Raw genomic sequence first — 26,316 nt, forward strand, 5'->3', positions numbered from 1 at the left:
AAATATTTTCTAATTCCCAAGCAATGTGAAACCCCTGACCGATTTTAATCGCTGAGGTTCGAGACAACAGTTGGCATATGTCTCAATTATGTCGACACTGTAATCCTAGTTCTCTGCTGTGATTAGTCATGGCTATAGAATGCGAATTGCACGTGTCTGTCTCACGAGACAGCCTAGTAAAGGATTGTGACCACACAGACATATTGACAGTGCGGAAGAGCAGCTATGGCCATCAAAACAGCTCTGCAGTTCGTCTTCATAAACGTCATTCTTATTTGTGAGGGAAATGGTAAGATATATTATTGTAAGTTAAATCAAGTTGTGGAATGTGTTAATATTATTACCGCTTTTATAATAATAATATTATTACTGTTGATTAATATGCGATTAATTTTCCAGTTGCGCTTATAGTAATTATACAACAAAAAATCACCTTAAGCTATGATTTATGTAGAGAAGTAAGAGAAGCTATGAAATAATTGCTAAGGAAGAGTTGTCAGCTAGATGATGCAGTAATTAAAGCAATGTGTTGGTTGTGTTCTGCAACAAGTTTTAGCTGAACTTTCGATATCAGTCTGAAGTGAGGATGGCACAAGTGGGCGGTAGCATGCTAAAGTCATCCCACTGGCGCCACTATCCTTGCTTCTTGTGGCTGCCAGATTGGGTGAGGATTTGGCTCTGCTTCTTCTTCATTATCCCCATTACGAATGAGATCTGTTGTAGCCTTTGAAGGTATATCCAAAAATTCCAAACACCGCGCTAAGAGCACGAAGTTCAGATTAAACAATTACACACTATGATAACCAAATCAGCTCTGATATTTGATAATGCAGCTTAATTTGGTTTCATTAGGCCCGGTTGTACAAATACGGAATAAAGTCGTGTTAAAATTAATTCCATAGTTACGCGAGAAATGTTTTGTACGAAGTCGAAATAGTGCATAATCCGGAGGATATCTTCCGAATGAACTATTCCATGCTTTCAGTCGCTATTAAATTGTTATCTAGAGAATAAATGATAAAATACAGTGCGTTCGTAGCTCGACCGGACCGTTCCGCGGCGGCCATGGACTGGGTGAAGATTGGCGCGCCTGCCGCCAGAGTAGCGCTGTAGCTACCGCTGACGCGCGCCAGTCAGTCGAGTTGGATCTGTCGTGAGGGAAAGACGTCTGTGCGCGTGTTTTGAGTGAAACTGTGTTGTATCGTGGTGATAAAGTGTCTATTAATAATGGTTGAATACACTTTAGAACAACGTATTTTTCTCTATGATGTGTATGTGAAATACCCTTTTGCAAGAAGGTGTTGAAGAGAATTTGAACATCGGTTTGCAGGTGTTCGAATTCCTAGCAGGTCAACTATTCATGACCTTGTCAATAAGGTCAGGCGCACAGGATCTTTTCGAACAAGAAACGTGTTCAACAACACCGTGTACTGACAGAAGAGAAGTTTGATGAAGTAGGGGCCCGGTTAGAGCACTCACCCCGCAAATCACTGCGACGTTTAGCACAAGACGTTAACATTTCCAAGACGTCAGCTTTTGTGGCAACGAAACTTTTGAAACTTAAGCCGTACAGGGTAACTGTAGTTCATGCTTTACAACCACAAGATCTTGTAAGTAGGGTTAATTATTGCAATTGGTTTGTGCAGTCCATTCATAATGGCGACGTGAACCCACTTTTAATGTTCTTCACTGATGAACCGTGCTTTCATCTTCACAGTCACGTTTCTACTCAGAAAAACAGATACTGGGCTACCGAAAATCTCCATATTATTCATGAAGTTCCTCACCACGCTGGGTGCAGTGAGTGCGAGTAGAATTATCGGTCCCATATTTTTCGACACAACAGTTTATTCACACGTTTATGTAACTTCAATTTTAAATAATTTGTTTCCGCAACTAACAAGAAATGAACGATTGAGTGGCTGGTTTCAACAGGATTCAGCTACAGCTCACACCGCTGCGAATTCTATGCAAGAATTGCGAAGTGTGTTTGGTGACAGAATAATAATTAGTCGAGGGTTCTGGCCACCTCGTTCCCCTGATCTATCTCCATGCGATTTTTATTTATGAGGGACGTTAAAGAATAAAGTGTACGCATCAAATCTGCACACGTTACAAGAATTGAAGGGCATCACGAGAGAAATACAGGCAATCAGTCAACATGAACTTTTGCGAGTGAACCATAATTGTTTTCGGAGATATAGGGAATGTGTTCGAGTTGAAGGTCATCACTTTCGACATCTGTTGTGATGCAGGTAAGCCTAATGTTAGTAGAGTAGTTAGTGTTCCGTACCCATGACTTGCCGGTCGTTTACGTGTAACTCCGGCGGCAGGCGCGCCAATCTTCACCCAGTCCAAGGCCGCCGCGGAACGATACGGCCGAGCTACGAACGCACTGTATTAGCAGCATTAGACATGAATATCTGATATTCATTGTGAATAATTACTATGTAATATATTTTTGAGAACATGGAAACAAAAGAAAATAAGGTGTAATAGACCTGATGTATGTAATGAGCAGGCTTCGAGACTTCGGACCCAATAGAGCAGTTCAGTGAGAAATCCGCATAACGGCGTACTGAGTATAGTGGTAAAGCGTACAGTGGGTGGCGGTACTGTAGAATGAATGCCAACAAATACGCAAAGGAAAACGCTCTGGATTTGAAGGTTCTGACGAATAATTTGGTTTTCATACAAACTGTGTCTGAAACTATTAAACGGTTAGAAAAGTCAGAGCAAGAGATGCCGGAAGCCCTCAAATTAATTGAGAAAATGATGCAGAGAATTAATGAGACTTCAAGTACACCGATTACTGAAAGTGTAAAACAGAAGTGGAAATCAATTTTAAGTAAAAATAACGGAGATGGAACATTGTGTAACATAAACAGCAAATTATTGGACATAGAGTCACACGAGATTAAAGGACTGTCTCTTAGAGACTGCAAAGATGTTAGGTTTTTTCGTTTTGCTCCTATCACGTCATGCGACGTAGAGCGCAGCTTTCTACAGTACGAACTTTGGCAGATAACCGAAAAAGATTTACGTTTGAGACACTGAGAATGTATCTTGTAGTACATTGCATTCGGTACTGTAACTGCACTTCCTAAAGACGACCAATAGGATAATTGAAAAAATTAAAATTGCTACATGCTTATTTCCACCATTAACACTGTGTATAATTAAACACAAATGCTTATAAAAGGCAGGAGAATAAATTATTTTCACATTCTTTTGACATTACCATTGTGTAGTGTATATTTACTTTCAGAATGTACATATGTGTGTTTCCCCATACTACTGTACTCTACTATAAATAGCAACGTTGTTACCTCAACATATCTCTATCTACCTGCAGTGAGTCAACAACCTATAGTGAATGCACAGTAAACTTATTGTATCGGGTCCAAAGTCTCGAAGCCTGGTAATGAGTATGACGATGAAGAATTTCTGGCAAGATTTAGACTAAAAGGGACTCTGTAAGCGTGCTGCGATTGCTATGCTGTGCCTCATTCTTAGTTGTAGGAAGTTGTAAATCTTCCACACACGATAGCCCAGTTGTACGATCGCGGAATAAATCTTGGAATGAAAATTATCGTAACTCGTACTTCATACAATTAAACGCCGAATTTTAGAATTACAAAATATGCATACAGCATATATTCAATACAGAGTGTAACTGAATACCCATTACAAACTCAGAGGGTTTATAGAGGGACGAAGTAAATATAGGATATAGAGACGGACCTTTCAATATTGCAAGCTGATAATGTTTCATTCCACGCTATCACGTGAGATCTCCGGTTCACATCATCGGTTTGGTGTTTCTGTTATAGCTTTTGACGCCATTGTATCGTGTGTTACAAGAGCTGTTCGAAACGGGGATGACTAATTCGTTGTAAACGTTACACCTATGACACATATTCTGGCACTCTCTCTCAAAAATAACTTACTGTAGATGTTGGATCTCTTCCATCGCGGCCATCAGATCTTTCTCCGACTTTATTAGTAATTTGGTCATTTTTTCTATCCACCTGAAGGAGATTTACAATACGACAGTACTTTTAAAGAAATAACCAGTGAGTCGCTTTGAATTTTATTTTTACTGATATGAGATTTAAAGCTTACACTCTGATTTTACATAGTGTGTTTATAGTTAATTTGTCCAACGTTTTGGACTACTTACAGTTTCCATCATAAGGGCAATCCTGTACTAGAATGGCTTACCTCTCATTCTAAATCCATTATTATAAATATAAATCTAAGTTGCGAATTATTCGCTCGTGAATTTATTTGGGAAATCTCAGACCTCGAGTGACATTTAATACCACTATTTCGTGAATAAAATAAAAATGTAAATAATATATCCCTAAAATTCGCTCACAAAATGTTAATAATTGTATATTTATAATACTTAACCTATTCAGATTGAAGTTGAAATGGATGAATAACGATTACTGCAATAAATAAATTGAATGTTATTCACTAATGCCAATTGAGAAAAGCGAAATACAGATTTCATCATCATCATCATCATCATCATCATTATCATCATCTTCATGGTAGGCTGTCTCATGGTCTGTTCCGAATTAGAGAATCTCTCCATCTGGTTACCGGACGTCCTACGTCACGATAACCTTTTGGATTATAATTTAAAACCTGTTTTGTTATAGAATTATGGTCCATTCTTTGTATATGATTATACCAATTAATTTTATTTGTATAATTATATTTTCTCTTTTAAATCATATATTCCTAATGTTTGTCTTATTTCATTGTTGCTCACTTGGTCACGTAAGGTAAGGCCTGCTACTCTTCGTAGAAATTTCATTTCACTTGTTTCAACTTTCCTAACATCAGATCTATTTAGAGCCCAGTTCTCAGATCCATACATCAACATTGGAACAGCCATAGTCTTATAAAATTTTAGCTGTGTATCAACTCTTGTCTTAGTCTTCAATGTTCTACTTATAGTGCCACACATGTATTGAAATTTATATAGTTTTTGTATTACATCATTATCTTTATTGTATGACACTTCACAACCTAAATAGTTAAAATGAGAAACTTGCTCTATTGCTGCATTATTGATTATTATTTTCGATCTGATTGGTTGCTGACCTATAAAGGCCATTACTTTTGTCTTAGTATTTTAAATAAGTAGATTATAAGTAGCCATAGTATTATATAGTTGTAAGGATGCTCTTTGTAGCTGATCTTCTGTTCCAGCGAATATAACCTGGTCATCTGCAAATAGTATCGTATCTAATTTTAAATTGCCAATCTAAAATTCTCATTTAATTTTTCTTTCCATTCGCCAACGACTGCGTCAATATATATATATATATATATATATATATATATATATATATATATATATATATTATAAAATAGAAGGGGACAATGGACAGCCCTGCCTTACTCCTTGATTTATGATAACTGATTTTGTGCTTACCACATTGCCTTTGTCAATACTAATAAAAGTGCCATCATAAAGCTGAATGACATTGAATTAATATATATTAATATATTAATTAAATGAACAATTGTTACGAAGGAGTGTCATTTTCTTTAGATAAAATGGACATGGAATTAGAAGATGAAGATATAGATGTGGAAGTAGGATTTCGCACTTTATTTAGTACAATGGATTCATGCTCATTGATTTACGTGGAAAGAGTTGGCGACACTGACTAAACAAAAGAACGACCATGCGATAAATTGATAAATCGAGCTGCAGACATTATCGCGATGTATGACTGTGATTGGTTGGAATACAAAATTTCATTACACTTCATTGGCCGAAAATGGAATGACGTCATATAAACGAAATAGTCAATAGAAATAAAGACCATTTGGTCTTTCTGAGACTTACTCATATATCATCACGAAAGTGACATACCGATTTTCAGATTCTAAATTTGAATGCTCCAGTATCTACCGCCTTTACGTATGAAGTAAGCAGGGGCCAATGCACTCCACTCAATGTTGTAGCATGTTTATTTTATAGTCAATAACATTACAATTGAGTAGTAAGCTCAATTCTTGCCTCTCTTTTTGTGAAGCATGATTGATTGATTCCTAAACCCGCGGGATATAACTGTGGAGACGACGTACGATAAAATCAATCAAAATCGTGATCGGCCCGATGTATTCCACTTCCACCATCAATTGTTGCCTGATTTATCGCATGGCCAACCATTCGTATCATGTGGTGGTCACCAGTTTCATTATAACAATATGTACATTCCGCTTTGAGGTTCGCGGAAAATGAAGCAGGCCTAGTAGCTGGATTATTAGCCATGTGCTCATAAGTCTCTCCAACACAACAAAACATAATTTCCAATATTCTTATATAGGATAATCTCACAGCAGTGGTCGTCCTGTACATCACATCAAGAATGGATGAAATATAATTTTATTAGACTCACTCACATACTAGTCCTCTATTGTATCTCAAGGGTTCAGATGATGATGATGATGATGATGATGATGATGATGATGATGATGATGATGATGATGGTGACCACGATGGCATCTTGATATTTATAGACTTTCACCTCTATTCAGTGTGAAGAGTTCAAGGAGATTGTGGTAACAAAAATATAGTCTTGATATGTATTAACTTGATGAATAGTTTTGTTTCACTTTAAAGGATTTGTGAAATCTTTCCCTTCAATACCATTGTGAGCTTTGAAATAGTAGTAGTAGTAGTAGTAGTAGTAGTAGTAGTAGTAGTAGTAGTAGTAGTAGTAGTAGTAGTAGTAGTAGCAGTAGTAGTAGTAGTAGTAGTAGTAGTAGTAGTAGTAGTAGTAGTAATTGTAGCAATAATACAGGGTTGTTTCCGATCTCTGATAACGAATTTGAATGATATCATGTGCGTTAGGAATCACACCGACAACTGAATTGTGACGAGAGGTGACAGACCAGTAGTGAGTGATTTCATAATCAGAGTGCACGGTGTATCACAGTAGCAATGCCCAAGAAAATCGAGTCTTTTTGGGAGGGTACATAATAACCCTTTCCGATACCCAGTACGTTACGTGAAAATTATAGGAGGCTGCAAAAAACATGGTTTCGTTATTTTCAAGAAAGGCATCTTCTGTGTACCTAATAAGACTGGCAAAGCTCATGAGATTAATTCCAGAGTGGAAAAAGCAAGAAAATCCACCTCCCGTCACAAGCCACCACACCCCACGAGATGATACAAATTAATTCCATTCATTCGAGCTTATTAAGTACACAGAAGGTGCCTTTCTTGGAAATAACGAAACCTCGTTTATTGTAGGCTTCTTTTATTTTCACTTAACTGTACTTGGCATTGGAAAGGATCGTAATCTGCCCCTCCCAAAAAGGCTCGATTTTCTTGAGAATTTGTGCTGTGAGTCGCCGTGCACTCTGACTATGAGATCACTCACTATTGGTCTGTCACCTCGCGCCACAGTTCAGCTGTCGTGTGACTCCTGACGCAAATGATGTCATTCAAATTCGTTATCAGAGATCTGAAACAACCCTGTAGTAGTAGAGGAGAAGGTGGGAATATGGGAGAAGGTTGTAATATGTAAATTGCTATAACTTTTGACATTCCAATACTACCTAGCGGTGACCCCCGCCGAATTACTTCTAAAAGTGCATCCTCATCTCCCGAATGATGCGAAGGCAAGAGGGTAGAATCGTTTTCGCGGGAGTCAAATGTTTTTGTAACGTAAGACTTGAACTCATTTTTCTTTACTAAATAAATGAGGTACTTCAATGATATCTAGTGCTTTATGTACTAGGGTACATAAATACTGCTTTAAAATGAGATACTTCTCCAAGTATCACATTGTTAGGTTAACATATTTTAGGTTATACGACTGGTAGGAATATGGTAATCACGAAATTTCATAGAACCAATTCCAGGGCCTAGCAGAGAAGCAACTGCATTCTCCGCAAAGACAGAACTGCAGGAAAAGAGGAGTGTCCACACGAGAAAGAAACTACGTTTTGTCCCTGAAGATCAATCGGATGAAGATGAAGATAACATATCAGTTTCTACAGAAGAAACAACATTATTAGTCTAGTTTTCGTAATTTAATTTTTCATTTAAGTGTTAAAATAGTTCATGTATAATATTTTCATTAAAACTGTAGTTTTTCTACAGAATTTTATGCTATTCCCATATTACTACCTGATTTACTCAGACATAAATTTTGCAGTACTTCATTTTGTTGTTTTTTTTTTTTGACGTTTTAATATTTTTAGTTTGGTACTTTCTGAACACTATGACAACATATTACATTAGCGTGCTGTGCTATTATCCAATATGTATTGCAACAATTGTTTTATTTACAGCCTAATAAAAATATCTTCCCATATTACCACCTTCACCTCTAGCAGTAGCAGTAGCAGTAGTGGTAGTAGTAGTAGCAGTAGCAGTAAATAGGAATAAACAGGAAAATAGGATCACTAAAAAATGTTGATATTTGTAGAAATTATCAGGGAAAAGGTATTTCAATGCGAAAAAATGCAGCTACTATTTTGTATTGCTTATTACCCGTAACGATAACAGTTTTTACTAAATCTGAAAATAATGTAGAATACAATTGCAGAAATAGCGAATATTGAACATACAATGTTTAAAGCTTACGGAATTATTCATTGCTGAGAAAAAAGTATTGAAATTCACCAATTTTTCAGTTCTGAATCCTGTATCTCCTCCTCTCTTTAAATGTTCTATCTTTATTTCTCAGTTACACTTCCCTCACAATTTTTATTTCACAATTAATCAGTCATCATTATATTTTTTATCTCTCCTAAGTAGTTAAAGAACTAACCCACCAGAAGCATTTTCTTTGTATTCCAAAAATTTAAATGAACAAGAAATAAGATCTAGGCCTCCCTCATCCATTTCCTTTAGGGGTCTATCTAATTAAAATGTAATATAACAAGGCAGCGAAGTATTTAATAAGACAGCTGCCTCAAGCAATTTCTCTAATGGACAACTTTTTATCTTACACTTGGCTTTCATGGTTCATTGGAAAACTTCCTAATCAAGCCGATTGTTCCCAAGGCAGTGACAATTTGGTCTCAAACTAAATATACGAGCTAAAATAACGTAATAAATGGTCCCGATATGTAGTAAGAAATTTTAGCGTAACAAGATAAAAACAATTTATCGAATTCTTCGATAACATAATCCTGAACATGACATAACTTCTCTTCCGTCACTTCCGGTTTCTGAAGATTGAGAGCTTTTTAAAAAGTTTATAAAATCGCTCTAAAAAAAAAACAAATAATCAGCTAAGCTTATATACACAAGTTTCTGAGATACTGTACACTCCTGTTAAACGTAAAACGTACATAAATTTGATACTTTAATGCTAATATAATTACTTCATATTTATTCATCAAAATCTCTATCATTTTTATATTGAGAAACTCTACTTCAAATAATGTTCATTAATATGAGTACAAGCCACCCCATTCTAACTGAGACGAACATAAAATCTAAGGTGCGAGTTTTGTTGTAGAGTAGAAGCCATGATCATGTGTTCATATATCCTTTAAGGTACATATGGCTATTTATTCGTTCTTAACATAATCCGTGGTTAGAATAAACATGAGTATATAGTATATACAGGGCTTTTTTTTAGTAAATACTCTTGTTAATAAGAATAAAAACATTTCAGTACCTACTTATTTTTGATTACATACTCATAACATGGTAGCATATACTCAAGCATCCATCTTGTACAGAATATATACTCATGCTTGATAAGAATAAAAGCTAGTATATTCTCATATTTATAAGTTCGATCTCATGTTATTTTGAGTATAGTTTGTAGCAGGCTCAATTCTGAGTATTTGTTGATTTGTGTTCAGTTTAAAGTTAAATAAAAAAATGGCAAAATTTATGAACGATGTAGTGCCTCATGGAAAAATATAGAAAAATACGTGAACTTCAGAAGCCTTTAACGCTTCACAAAAGTAAATGTGAAAAAGGTTAAACACGTATTTGTTATTCATAAAAAACATAACCTATAAAAATATGAATGGCTATCAAATTATAAGGTTAGATTGTATTGTTAAATATAATTAGCAATTACAGTTTATTTTGTAAAAGTTGAATTGCAGAATGCAATTACTTGTTACTTTAAAATTATATATATATATATATATATATATATATATATATATATATATAATTCTCTATAATAAAAAATAGAATTAACATAACTGGAATTCTAGAAATGGATTGTAACCTCTATCCAACATCCCGTAATGACTATTTCCCAGGACTATTTTCTTGTTTCTTGTTTTATTAACTTCACTTATCTGAGTCAATCTCTCTTTCATGTTTATTTATTTATTCATTCATTTATTTACTTACTTACTTATTTATTTAATTTATTCAATTAATGTATTTATTTAATTTACTAATTTTATTTATTTATTTTATTTACTTATGTATTTAATTTATTTAATTAATTTATTCATTTATTTAATTATTTATTAATTTATTTATTTAGTACATCTATTTATTTTATTAATTATTAAATTTCTTTTATTTATTTATTTACTTATTTAATTAATTTATTTAATTAATTATTTAAGAGAAGAGAAATGAAATATTAGAAAGGAATTGGAAATTCAGAGTCTAACTGAAATAATTACTGAATACAGACAAAGATGGCAAGATCATATACAAAGAATGGATGAAGATCGTATACCACAAATAATCTATATATATAATTTGAACTGGTAATGGAAATTACGGGAAAACGGCTGAACGGATTTTAATAAATGGCCCCTCATTTTGAAGCTTGGAACCCAAAGTTTTTCGGAAAAGTAGTAGTTTTCAGTGAAATGTCAATTTTCCTACATAATTTTCCTATTTTCCAAAATCCATCTTTCGTCAGTTTTGAGAACTAATTTTATTGAATCACGGCCGACTTGATTGAATTTCAGAACAAAACACACACTACAATAAACAATTGGCTATTACACGAAGGCCATGACCTGCAGGATTGCCGACATATTTAGAGCTCAATTCAATTTGTTATTAAAAACTGATTCTGCAGTGTATAATTTTCTGAGTACAGCTGTGTATTGGATATTCAAATCTACGAAACTTGAGGTGGTTTGATGACATTGTTACCATTAGAAATTAAATATTATTATAGTTAATATCATGATGCGTCTATTTTTCATTAATTGTACATAATATTGATGCTATATTGATGACATGAAAGTGAAACGTTTTGAGGTTATGTAAGTAAATGGAGAGAATATCTTAATTTAGATCTTCATTTCTATAATTTACTGAGTGGCTGCTATATATAACTACAAAACTTAAGTAAGATAATAATATTGTTATTAAAAATCAAATATTTTTATACTTATTAACCTAGTGGGGTTGGGTCTTTTTCCATATACTTAATGGCGGTGTAGTGTAGATATTGATATGAGTCATTGTCTTCAGTATTGGCTCGAAAGAGCGCAAAAATTACAGTTCCTAAGAAAAGATCAAAAGGTATTACTTACTGATAAAATAAGAGGCCTAGAAAATTTTGTAGTCTCCAGATCATTTCAGCAAGATCTCTTATTAGGATAAAATGATTTTACGCTCTACATTTCAAGTTCTACATGCAGCAGCTATACGAAAGTGCTATTGTTCGAAAGCTTAGCAAACCTGACTTTTTTTTAACTTTTGCCTACAATCCACAATGACCTGAAATAGCTACTGCTATCGTCCTGACATTGATACTTGCGTTTTCGCGTTGAAACTCAAAAACTGAAGTTGGATAGGTTCAAGAAAAAGTATTTGGCCTAAAAAATCCATTCAGAGGTAGTATGTTTCATTATTATGGAAGCAAATAACTATCAAAAAGACAAGTATTCTTCATTGGAAATAAATCTGAAAAATATTTATTTGAACGTCTAATGAACTTAGTTTGCAGCAGCATTTGCTGCACAAGCCACTAGTAAATAAGTATAAACCTGTAGGTAGAAGAAAATGTCGGCAGGCCACGGATGAGATGGTCGGATCAGTTTTCTTGAAGACGGAACGAGCCACAAGGCTTGTGCCGTGATGAAGATGATGATGAATTATTTATTTGTTTATTTAATTAATTTATATATTTTATTTATTTAATTATTGAATTTATTCAATTATTTAATTTATTTAACTGTTTAATTATTTATTTATTAATTTAATTATGTATTTTTATTGAATTAATTAATTATATTTCATTTATTTATTTATCTATCATCAAAATTTACAAAAAGCAAAACACAAACCACTACAGCCGATAGCATGTGAAAGTCTATAAAAAAAAAACTGAGCATCACGGTGCAATGTGGTCAAAGAAGATAGGTAACACGAGTATATACTAACTTTTAAACGATCAAGAAGGCTGTAGAGATGAGTATGTATTCACGTTAGGTAGAATGTCTTTATCCTAACGAAAATGAGTATGTTCTAGTGGTTACGAGTATATAATCACAGGAAGTGCTCACAATCATAAGTACAAACCTTGAGAAAGTACTTATTCTTACTACCTATTGTGTTATCTTAGGTGCAGACTGTCGTTGTGCTGATTCCATCTAACAGAAGTCTGGTGTGGGTGGCTGTGGGTGTGTGTGTATGTGTGTGTCACTTGAATTTATATCGAAAAAATACCAATATATGGTATAGGGCAATCGCCGATAAGGCTAAGGAAATTCTCTAGAGACAAATAAACGCCCACTAAACTTCCCTCTCTCGCCAAAATAAATGACAAAAAGCTTAGCCTATTTATAATAATAAAAAATATTAAATTCAGATATTTTACATTTGTTTCTCATTATAAGTGACGAGCTAGATTATAAAGTTTACCTAGCGGTACTATTTTGCGTTTATTTGCGTAAATGCAGATAAATATATTTAAATATTGCAATACAGAATGTTAAAAAAAATCCCGCATCTCTATGGGAAAATATTTATTTTAGAGTAATTGCTGGATGTGGCCGCCGTTCTGTGCTTGACACAAGTTTAATCATGTTCTGGAAAGCATGTTACAATGTTTGTCGTCAGATGACATTGATACAGTTCTGAATATTCGCTTGTAATTCCGGAATAATGTGAGGATGGATAAGTAGGCGGCTTCCACACAAAAATGTCTGCTCAGTTCAGAGAAATAAAAGAAAACAATTGACACATAAATAAAATACAACATTTTCATGCGATTTTCCATAGGTTTGCGTGATTTCTTGAATACCCTGCAGCTGAAAATAACAAAGAATTCGTGTGCGTTTGATAACCTAAAATAATTCCATTAACTTTTTAAGCAATGTATATTTTTTTAGTGACTTGAAATGTTTGTTTTGAGAACAGTGTGTTTTTCCCGTTGATAGGCATAGTTTATTTCAAGTATTCAAATATACGTTTTGCAGATGACTTGGCACTTTGGCGTCGATGCCTGCCAGGAGAGAGATGGATTGAAAATTGCAGTTCATGTCATTGTGATTCAAAAGGTCTCATTAAATGTGACAAGAAAGTGTTACCTTGTGACGAAGGTAAGTACGATACACAAATATAAGAAACAACTATTTCTAAACCTGAAGTTTTATCATCATATTAGCATATTGCAAGCTTCACTGTTAGAACACATTATATACCGAGAAATATTGAAGAGGAGTTCAAAACAAATGCGAGAATTAACGGCCTATTGGTCTATTTTTAGTTGGTTATTTTACAGCGCTTTATCAACTGCTATGGTTATATAGCTTCTGAATGAGATAGAGGTGATAACGCTAGCGAGATGAATTCGGGGTCAAATGCCGAAAGTTACCCAGCATTTGCTCTTAATGAGCTGTATGTATGTATGTACTATGTATGTATGTAATAGGCCTATGTAAGCGTCTCAATTGTCGAGTGACAAAATGGGAAAAGCTAGCCTTCAAGCAATTCTCCCGCAATACAGCTAAGGTGAAGAAGTTGCCTAGATAACACGGCGAAATGATTGAACTAAAGTACGTTACCGATTCATAGAATGTCTGTTTGATGACGGTTTTCTGTTCATAAAGGTTCTTAATCTCATCATTAATGTCCAAAACGTGACCCGTTCACTCGAATAAAATGTCTTATACGATTCAAAGTTTCATGAGCATGCTCAAAATTGTAGCTGGTGGAATGTTTTCTATGGCATTTACAATTACTTCCTAAGATAGAGCGAAATGCTCTGTGTCTGAAACACTCTTTGTTTCATATAGCCCCAGAGAAAAAAAATAAGGAGGCATAAAATCAATTGAATGTGAAAGCAAATTATTAGGACCATCTCGTCCAATTAAAAGTTCCCCAAACATGTTATTTAATTTTTGGCGAACAGATATATATATATACAGTATATATATTTTTATTTATTTTAGTTGGTTATTTAACGACGCTGTATCAACTACTAGGTTATTTAGCGTCGATAAGATTGGTGATAGCGAGATGAGACCGAGGATTCGCCATAGATTACCTTGCATTCACATTACGGTTGGGTAAAACCTCAGAAAAACCCAACCAGGTAATCAGCCCAAGCGGGGATCGAACTCGCGCCCGAACGCAACTTCAGACCGGCAGGCAAGCGCCTTAACCCTTTGTTGCCGGACATAAGAAAAAATTAAAATAAATCCGTTTTCTTTAGTGAATGTTGTTACAATATGAATTCAAAACATACAGTAATTTTTTCAGAAATTTTTTATTTTTTTATTTATTTTTTATTTTTTTATTTTAAAAAGGGTCGTAATTCTATGTACAGTACTGTCAGTGTCCTTGATGAATTTTATTTATCAGGTTGCACGCAATTCTGGCGGTTTATTATTCTTCCAGGTCTTCCAATATGCAAAATAAATCACGGTACTTCTAAGTACCGTCAGACAACTAAGGGTTAACCGACTGAGCCACGCCGATGGCTTACAATATATATATATAATGGTTTATTTAACAACGCTCGCAACTGCCGAGGTTATATCAGCGTCGCCGGTGTGTCGGAATTTTGTCCAGCAGGAGTTCTTTAAATGCCAGTAAATCTACTGACATGAGCCTGTCGCATATAAACACACTTAAATGCCATCGACCTGGGCCGGGATCGAACCCGCAATCTCGAGCATAGGAGGCCAGCACTATACCAACTACGCTACCGAGGACGACTATATCATACTGTGTTGTTACTCCAACAAGCTGAAGTAACATTCATTGTCGTTTAATAAGTGACAGATCATGTAAAAATTCAATTACATGTCGCCAAAAGTGTTAGTTGACATGACCATCACATATGGGCCAACAATGGTGTCTTATAGAATACTGTATCATATCAAAACACTTGGAGCAACCTGGATTGTTGGAAGAACGTATCCAGTGTCGGTTTTGTGGAGCTCAGTATTTTGTATTTTGTGTATGAGCATAGCCATCGCAAATAAATACGTCCCTCTTAATCTGAGAGAGAATATTTGTTTTAATAATATGGATAACGATTTTGTTCAATACTTCAATAACATAATACATAAGTGGCGTTATGAAGGCTCATGGCAGGAGGTGGAGGTAGAGATCCGTACTTTCATGGCCTTGACCCTAAAATAAGGCGGTATGATCAGCACTACACTCGAACCGTCTTTTTAACCCGAGGGAAAGGCCGGTACTGAATATGACAAGAAGCCGAGTGGATAATAATATTAAAAACAATAATGATAACGGTATACAAGCCAAAATAAATAATTTCATTGGCCATACAAGGTTCGACATAAAAATAATGAGACCTTCTCCATAACTAAAGAACAAGTTGAAGGAGATTACATAAAAAATATTGTTTTTGACCTTGCACTGGCCTCTACTGGTGTGGCAAATCTGAATCTGATGGTTTCATCCAGCACTAGTGACGTGTTCAAACACAGACACGTTTTCATATTCTATCGAATAATGTAGATTCTAAGGGTGAGCAACGTGTCAACAAAAAGTTTCTTTTTTTATTTTATTGGGTTATTTTACGATGCTGTATCAACATCTAGGTTATTTAGCGTCTGAATGATATGAAGGTGATAATGCCGGTGAAATGAGTCCGGGGTCCAGCACCGAAAGTTACCCAGCATTTGCTCGTATTGGGTTGAGGGAAAACCCCGGAAAAAAACCTCAACCAGGTAACTTACCCCGACCGGGATTCGAACCCGGGCCACCTGGTTTCGCGGCCAGACGCGCTGACCGTTACTCCACAGGTGTGGACAGTTTCTTATTAAACTCAATAATTTATTAATAGGAAATCTCTCAGTTATTGGCAGCGACTTACGCGCGTTCGGATAACAGAAAACATTTTTCAAAGGCAGTGACAATGTGCAAGATGATCGACCAGATCGTCACACAGATCACCGAGAAAGAATTGAAAAAAAAAGTGTGTGATATAATTTGAAAAAAGAACATTAGGGCAATTAATACCTGATTGATGAACACAGGGGACAGTAGAAAACGAAAATAGTTTGTGTAAAAAAGTATCCCTAAATTTCTATCGTTAGAACAAAAAAGAATGCCGCAAGGAGACTTGTTCAAGTCACTCAAGAGAAACCTGATTTACTGAAATTAGTAATTTAGATGTGATGAGGAGTGGACACTTACGTACGATCCATAAATCAAGCCATAGTCACTGTAGGCCTACTAAAAATCTCCATGCTTGCCAAGTAAAAATAAAAAAATACGCAAGAATCGCTACAAGGCAATGTTGGTCGCTTTCTTCGATATTCAAGGTTTACTATTTATGGAGTGGTGTTCCACAAGACAGACCGAAGAAACTGCGCGAAAAAGGCAATGCGTCGACACATACAGCTTTACCTTTAGGGCAATTTTAGCCAAGAAAAGCATCATTGTAATTGAATATCCACTCTACTCATCCAATTTGGACCTCTGAGACCTCTAGCTCTTTACAAAAATGAAGTCCGTGCTGAAAGAAAGCCGTATTGTGCCCAGAAAAAAAAACCACGAAAGGTAACTGAACATCACGCAAAAGAAGATCTACAGTACTGCTTAGTGGCACTACTGAATGCAGCAGTATGTGGATGCCGACTGAGAGTGATCCAATTACATAATGTAAGTAAAAAACGATAACGTTACAGTATCAATTTCATTATTGTATCGGATTTCGTAAAAATGTTCGGATGGACTTAATAGATGACTAAATAGAGTTGCTTGGAGACAAAATACAGAAATCTATTTCTATAAAATCTTCCCTGGTTTTAATATTTACGATTGCCACCGAACAAAAGATGGTTTATATAATTACTATTCCATTAAGAAAATCAAATTAGTCAAAATGATAAGAGATTACTGCAACTGAGAACATCCGACGTTATTTTTTGTTATTTCTCATTCTTCGTTATGTTTATTAAGTGATTCCAGTCATCTTCATTAATTTAAACAACTGTAATTTAGAATAATAATATACAAATCTGGCTTTCAAGTAGAAGCTCCCTGTGAAGCAGGCTTGAATAATTTCAAGGAAAAAATTGTTCCGGGGCCGGGTATCAATCCTGGGACCCTTCGCTTAGCGCACGAATACTCTACCGACTGAGCTACCCCAGGAACTATACACGACACCATCACAATTCTTCTCTTTATATCCACACAACTCAAATGGGCTGACAAGACGCCAGAAACTAACTCAACTCTGAATGCACACAATTCTGTGTGACTTAAATTGTGGCTTTCTGTTAACGTACCTCCAGTAACGTACATATTATATAAATCTGGTTTTCAGCTCCCTGTGAATCAAGCTTCAATAATTTCAACAACAACAACAACAACAACAATAATAATAATAATAATAATAATAATAATAATAATAATAATAATAATAATAATAATAATAATATATGGTTTCGTAAAAATACCAAAATGTTTCTATTAATAATATTTTTTACCCTCAGAGAACAGTTTCCCCATCCTTGACAAAGGAATAATTTAAGTAATTTTTACTCATAATATACGTTTAATACAGGCTGCACTTATCACATTAGATTTGCAAGAAGTAATGGAAAGCTTCGACTATCAAGAAATAATTTTTAACTCACTGATCTGTTACAGATTGCTCTCACAATGGTATCTGGTATGACAAAACAAAACGCTGTTATTGTACAGGTCCACGAGGACACACTGTCTGTGCAGAACTGGGATTTCAGAAAGGTAATAAATAATTGAAGACCTCCCTCAAAGAAGGTTATATATCATATTAAAAAGTATATGATATACAACCTTCTTTGAGGGAGGTCTTCAATTAGAGACAGTAGATTTTAACAACTTAAAATTAAAAATTTAGTACCTTAAAAATCAAAGTTAGCATCTTATAGAATTTTAATGTTACAATTTAGCAAGCTTTGTAATGTAAAATTTTTTATAGAAAGTTCGGTGATAGAAATTCAATGTTGTCAAAGTGTTAACAGATGCATTTTCTAGATTTTACACTTAATATTCTTGAAAATAATAAATAAATAAAGGAACACAATATAACATTACAGTGAAATTGGGAACATTAAAAAAACACATCAAAAGATACGTTGTGATTTTAACTCAACCCATCTTGTTACTCAATCACAAACTTCCGCTACCACAAACAACTTGTTTGTGAGTGAATACTGGGCCTAAAGAGATCGAATAGGCAGCCAATATTCTACCACCAGCCCCAGACACTTTAGTTTGAAACTCGAGGTAACGGTACATATAACAACAAAGAGGATAGGCCACATTCCTGTGATTCTATACTATGAAAGTTAACACAGAGGGGTAACAAAATTATTTGAAGGAAACGTAAGAACCTATATGTGGCAGGCCTTTTAGATAGATTTTGATCTTTTTACAAAACACAAAAATGTCTCATGTAATTCGACCTTTTTTCGCAGAAACACATACATGTCGCATTTTGTACTCAAAATCATATTTAATCGTGGATTAAATAACTACAGTAATATACTTAAGGGGTTAGGTACAGCTTATAGCAGTAATATTTTGGAAATATTCAACATTTTTTTTCCTCCATTATTTCTTGCACAATAATGAAAATTAGTATGTGTAAAACACTGCCCTGCTATATAATAAAAATATTTTTACGATTTAAAAAAGATTATTTATATTTTTTTCCAAACTTCAATTTGGTGGCAGTTCACTGTGCAATGATGAAATTTTTTATGTATTTATACATCTCATAATATCTACAATATGATGCAAAATCACTTCTCTGCCTTTGATAGATTGTCTGATAAAAAATAAATTCATTTAAAAAATGGTCAAATATCAGCATTTTCTTCTAACGCAAAATATAAACAATATTATTTACGAAGTAATATAGTTGAAAGAGCATGATATTGTAAACATGAGTTTCAGCAATAAAATAAAAGAGAGAGAACATGAAAAAGTTAACATGTTTATGAGTTATGAGGGAAACGCTTCATCACTGCACAGTAAACTGCTACCGTTTTGAATTTTGAAAAAATAAATAAATAAATAATTTTTTTAAAATCGTAAAAATATTTTTTTCATATAGCAGAAGGACAGTGTTTTACACTTACCAATTTTCATTATTGTACAAGATACAGTAGTAACGGAGGAAAAAAATGTTGAATATTTCCAAAAATTTTACTACTGTAAGCTGTACCTAACCTCTTAACATGCTTTTAAACATAAAGTTATTTTGGCAGCATTTGGGTACATTTCACATTTCTGTCGTGATTGCGAAAATCTATCACAAGATCCTATGTTGTCTTACACGACTATCCGACGTCATGCTGAATTTACATCACTGTAGTCCTGCTGTGTACTAACTTTTAAATTCCTGATGATGATGGCCAATCACGGATTTAAGTAATGAATAAAATGTAATAAATACAAACATTTTATATATTGCAAGAGTCCACGATGACTGAGTTGTGAGTAACAGTTTGGAATTATCATCCCTATCTGAAGATGTATTGTCTCCGACTTTTCTGAACTACCTGCAGATTCCATCATTACGACAATACTATTCAGGCCTGAAGAGTCCTCACTCTGTTAGAATGAATAATTGGATCTGTTTCTTTCAAAACCACTGGAATATTTTCTACTGGAGGGAACTACAGTGAAGCCCTTTCATTCAGGAACGAGATACAGTATGTTTTATTAGGTTATTTTAAGACACTGCATCAGTTGCGATATTATCAGCATCAACAGAAATTGGTGACATTTAGATCATGAGGCCGAGAATTCGCCATGAGATTACCTAATATTCGCCTTACTGTTGGGAAAAACCTCTGAAGAAACAGACAAGCAACCCAAGCGGAATTCAAATCTCCGCCGATCGGAATCTTGGATCAGTAGGAAAACATGCTACTATATACAGTCGCGAAGCTCAATATGTAGTAAAAATGCAACCATGGGTAGTTGCTCACCACTAGGATCGCTACTATCGCCTCATCATCGCAGATCTCTCTCCTAGCAGACGACAAAATATGTTACACTTTCGTTGTGTTCTTTTGGAAAAATTAACACCTTCCTTCCATTATTGAAATATTAAATGCTTAAAGTTAATTTATTATTTTAATGAAGTATATTAAATTCCACCATAAACTCGAAGATACCTGCAAGAAATAAGTTAATATAATTTTTGTTTGTGCAAAACGAACTGAAATTTACTATAATAGCTTCACTCATTCAAGATTATAGCGATAATTAACTATGAAACCAATAAATATTAATTTGCATTTCCCTTTACAACAATAATAATGGAAATATGAATTACTGGAGTAACTTACGTGTACCGGTACTTGTAGTGTAGGCTTACGTAGTTAACAAAGTGGGATGAGGTTAAGCAATAATAATCACACCAGAATTGGAAATAAAACGTGATCAATAAATTTTATTGTAACAAACTCTTTCTACGTCTCTAGTAAAGCAACAAATAAAACTAACAACACAATTAACAGCTATAATTAAAAACATATCCTTTGACAAAAAAAAGTAGGCCTAAGCAATAATAATCCCACCAGAATTGAAAATAAAACGTGATCAATAAATTTCATTCACACAAACTTAATTTTTCTACGTCTTTAGTAAAATAACACATAAAAATAATAACAAAATTAATAGTTACAATTAAAAATATATCCTGTGAAAAAAAAGTAGACCTAGCCTTTATTTCTCTGGAAATTTAGCAGCCTAAGTGACAGAACTTTAACCGGTATCTAATGTCCTTTCGGTTAGACTGAAACATTTCATTGTGAAATTTAAGGATATAATGTATTCCAACAGTCACAAAGAACTTCAAAATTAACAGTTTTGTTTCTGCACAGCATTCTTGTGGAAACCCAGGAACCTTTCTGAATCTTTCGGAAATCGGAAAAAGGATAACTCTGGCCTCTTTCTCTTACTGTTGCTACAATTTATAGCACTACAAACGTCTCCTCTTTTCCCATATTATTATTCCAATTATTATATTTTAGCCATTAACATTTTCATTACAACCAATAACGAACATTTCACAAGCATCAATGAGAAATACGCAACGAGCAAACACTCGATAGAAATACGACACAGTCCAAAGTCGACCATGGACAGTCTATTGTTTCTAGTTGCTAACCGCTTGGAGCGCTTTATCACGAAATTTGCAAAAAAAACACCTCAAGCTTCGCGACTGTATATAGTAGACTGTGATGCTATCGTGGAAGCTACACCGAGGAGCTGGCATTTCCTTCCCTCCAGCTGTTTCACCCACCCTCATCCCGTGCACGGTGTATACGTGGCTCGCCCCGTTCTCGGGCACGTCTACTTTAGTTACAGCTCGAATAGGCTGTAACCAAGGAGGATTTTAATCGGTTATTTAACAACGCTGTCTCAATTGCAAGGTTATTTAGCATTCATGGAATTTGTGATGGCGAGATGGTACTTTAATAAAATGAGTCCAAAGATTAGCCACGGCATTACCTAAACGTACAGTTCGAAAACTGCTAATTAAGTAATAATTCCAAAGGAGATTATAATATAAAATTGTCATATCATTTCATATCGAAGTATTGGGAACACTTCATATGAAATACGTAATAACGCACTGTTTTATAACAATGGAAAGAGTTTATAATAAGCTACTTTAATAAATGAAGTGTAACTGTGCAAGCTCAACACTTTCATTTGTTTCAGCATTGAGCAATCAACCATGTCCAGTGGAAAATGCATACTTCTTTAGTGACTGTATTTACTGTGCGTGCACTAAAAATAAAACTACAGCGTGTGCAAGCACCAGCTGTGGAAAATTTCTTGGTAAACGTACATTTTATTTAGTCTATATAATATTGTAATAATCACGGGATATTTTATTATATCGGAAGTAACGTACGTAGAAAAAGACGCAGTATTCTTCAAACAATCACGTGTGTGTGTGTGTATGTGTATATATATATATATATATATAATATCCCCTGATTATATATATTTTTATTTATTTATTTATTTCTTGGTAAACATACATTTCGATTACATATTTATAGGCCTAATAAGACCACGGAACTTTACTGTATGCACTAAAAAAACTGAAAATATGTAATGCAACTATACAGTAAAAACTGTTGAAATATGCGCTAAAAATTTTAATATATGCCTTAAAATATAAACTCTAGAGGTTTAATAATACGATAAAAATGAAAATAATTTAAAGTAATAAGTGTTAAGAAGCCATATTGTACAGAAGACGATTTTCCCATCGGTAGAAAAACATTAAATCTTCAGAAAGCCATTTCTTCAATAATTTTTTTCTATTTTTTTTTTCGGCATGTCGGTAGTTAAACTTTAAGTAAAGCGATCTTGTACTGATTCTTCGCTTTAATGTGCAGTAAAACTTGTTGAAATGAAAATTTACACTTCACGAGACTTCATTGTCGCAGGTGTTTAAATACATTTTTAGCTTTGTTTCTATAAAATCAGAGCGCACTAGCAGCATTGTCTTGGCAACAGTTCCACAACCTCAACAATCCTGACTTTAATGTCGCAGATGTCTAAATACATTTATTTTTGGTTCTATGAAATCAGAGTGAAAGGTGGTAAAAGTCCGAATAACATCTAGACGACGCATATTTTCGCCCTGGTTTCTGAAAAAGTACCTACACTTACACAGCAATTTCATGCCCTCAACAGTAATTAATTTTATTTCTGACATAGGCTAATTTTTATATTTCTTGGAAATTATTATTTTGATCAGAGAGAAATTTTGAAATTAGGAAATAAATAGGGCAAAACAAGGAAAGGTGTTAATATATGCATTTAAATCTGAAAAATAAAGTTGACTTCATTCGAATGTAAAAAACATAATCAGCATGAAGTTCCGCAGTCTACTTATAGTAATCAGAAGATAACTTTTTCTCCTTTATATTACCTAATCTATGTAGAAAAAGGCAAAATATAATCAAAAATATTTTTAAAACGATTTAATATTACATTGACATTCATTGCAATTTTCTGTACACAAATAAACTTATATATCTGTCATTAGTAATCAAAATGTTGTATCTTTCGTCATTCGAAATTATCTTAATATGTTCGTCACGTTTTCATATTATGTTGTAATACCATACTTTAATCTTTGTAACTATTGTAAATTTTTAATTATGTAGAACTGTTTGCTATCAAAATTAAATTCTACACAAAGACAATTTGCATATCTTTCTGCAATACATTTCTACATTTATTTCAGGTATTTGTACCCCAGGAGTAATGTCAATGCAAATGTGCTTTCAATGTTTCTGCACACATACACTTTTCCAGATATGCATACCCAACGACAACTGCCTCAAAGGTTTGTACTGTATTACAACAATTATGTTCTTGTTTTATATCCAGGAATAGGTTAACATGAGTATGATTATATAAAAATGTACATCAATATAATGAAATATTAATTTTAAAATTCAATTCCATAATATAAATAAATGTGTCGGTAGGTTAATTTACCGGTATTATGTAAGCAACGTTTGAACCACAGACAAAGAGCATTACTTCGTATTATTCAAACAATTTAAAATTATCTGGAAATACCTGGTATCGAAATACATTCTTCATCCACTGCTTGCCATGCCCACACAATCCGTTTTCATATTTTCTACAATATCTTATATTTTTTTACTATCTCCACTAAAATATTGATTTCAAACCGCGAGAAATTATCTTCATCGGCTTTGTGTAGGATGTTTCTCTTTTCCCGCGTAAGAATCGAACACAAAAGAGGATCGATAATGGAATTTGCCCGTTCATTTTCACACCTAGCTGAAAATAATCGACTGATTATACCTGTTGTTTTTTTTATGATGGGACATGACAGACGGCCGTGCTTGAAATTACAGAGTTATGTTGCCAATATGGACTGCCATGCTGTCAGCTGATGAGACTGATGTTAGATGGCTGACGTTAAAACATTCATTGACAATTTACGCGCAGGAAGACGAACAATACAGAAGTCGACAGAGAATGAAAACATAACGTAATCAATGTGTGCACAATAACTGTCGCCAAGAGACCTATTGAGCATTCATCACGTGGGAACTTTGGCAACTCAACTGTTGTTACCATAGCAACAGGTCTACCACGCTATGTGACATTCAATTTTCCGACCGCATCGCAGCAGCGCTAATGTCATGTTCCATCTTAAAAAAATAAACAGGTATAATGACTATCACCAATCGTCTGTTAGATAATACTGATTAATGTTGGTTCATCCCATTTGCAAATATAACGCCTATAAAAGTTTACAGTCGTTACGTAATGGCTGAAATTAATGGATGTTGATGCACCCAGCTCTTAGTCTTTTACACATGTATCTTGACTCTATGACATTTGTTTGATTACGATAATTCATGCATTATTTATCCGTCCAGTTCTGCTCACTGATTAGCCGATTGATTGTTCATTCCTTCAGTTTTCTCTTCCAGTTCACTCAGATTGATCGATCATTTATTCAATTTTCTTGCAATGAGTAATTATAAACTTGGGTGTCTTTACTAAGATGCACATTATCTTTATTTTCAGCAAAGGCAGGACTTTGTCCAGAAGTTAATATCTTGAATCTCAGTACATATTTATGGTGTTCATTCGGTATGCATCATAAATGTTATCATGACGGAGACTGCAATGGAGATAAAAAATGCTGCCTCGTCTATAATTGTTATTACATCTGTATTGATCCTTTGCCTGAATAAAAGTGAAAAATAAAAATATATATTCCAATAACACAAAATACTGTCTTAATGAAACTGTATAAATTGTTGATTATTAGGTTATCTTAGTTAAGCTATGACTGAAACATTAACGAGGTACATCATGTTCCTTAGGATGCTGTAAAATCAATTAAATGAAACACAACCTAACTTGAAGCATGACAACTTTTACTCATTTACCAAAAAAAAAAAAAAAAATCGAAACCGATCACATTCTGTAAGCAACTACAGACTCCCAAGAATTTATTAAGGATTTTTAACAATATGTCTAAAGAAATCCTTCAGCAAAATGGAAATTATTTACGTCTGTTAGAATATTATTTACCTGATGAAGTACTGAAAATTCTACAGTTTCAATTTGGCAATTCTAGCTTAACTGTAAGTTTTTGATATATCTCTTGGATGAAAAAGTTATGAATGGAGTGTTTCTACGGTTTATGTTCCTTATTTACTAAACATGGATATTTTCTATATTTCCTGAAGAAAATAGCTTTATTTAGCACACAGGGGCTGTAGCTGAAGATCCTGAAACACTTTCAATGTTCTTCAAGTTTGGGATTGTGTATGTGCCACATTGGTTTATTATTCTCTGTCCTAGAGCATGAGGAGGTAAAAGGCTTACTGTAACTTCGCTTACTATGAATAACAAAACAAATATAGATCGATGTTAAGTTACATTTAGCTCGTATCTTATTCATTTAACTTATATTCCTTATTACCTATCCTTATTATCAAAAAATATAGAGGTTTATCGGACATAATGCGTATATTATAGTACTGTACAGTCAATACCAAGTGAAAATGACTTTTTTTTAAATATTCTATTTTCTTTAACATAAGAGCCCTTATTTCACCCTCCTTAGTACAGACATAAAGGTATTCAATATACTTCCATTGTGTGAAATAAATGATGTGGGTTGAATATACATGTAAGGTTTCTTTTCGATTTACCTACCAACAAGACTCAATGATGAATGACAAGGAAAAAAATAAACTTGTTTCCTAGAGGATGTGTCAAAGTTCTGTATCATAATTATTTTTACAAACAAATTTGTAAAAAAAAGAACATCACTGTCTTATGGAAAGATTAGTAAGATTAGTAATAGT

General features: G+C 34.0%; 1 protein-coding gene across 1 annotated transcript; it reads left to right on the forward strand.

The window, feature by feature from the left end:
* The first annotated feature begins 586 nt into the window (after positions 1–586).
* On the forward strand, positions 587–25,201 carry LOC138702267 (uncharacterized). The gene is made up of 7 exons (XM_069829849.1): positions 587–664; positions 12,558–12,615; positions 13,375–13,536; positions 18,071–18,169; positions 22,148–22,267; positions 23,694–23,795; positions 25,022–25,201. Exons 1-7 carry the CDS (start codon positions 587–589, stop codon positions 25,189–25,191), a joined length of 789 nt encoding a protein of 262 aa, XP_069685950.1. The 3' UTR covers positions 25,192–25,201.
* The last annotated feature ends 1,115 nt before the right edge of the window (positions 25,202–26,316 follow it).

The sequence above is a fragment of the Periplaneta americana genome, chromosome 6 (genome assembly GCF_040183065.1).
Source record: "Periplaneta americana isolate PAMFEO1 chromosome 6, P.americana_PAMFEO1_priV1, whole genome shotgun sequence".
Taxonomy (NCBI): domain Eukaryota; kingdom Metazoa; phylum Arthropoda; class Insecta; order Blattodea; family Blattidae; genus Periplaneta; species Periplaneta americana.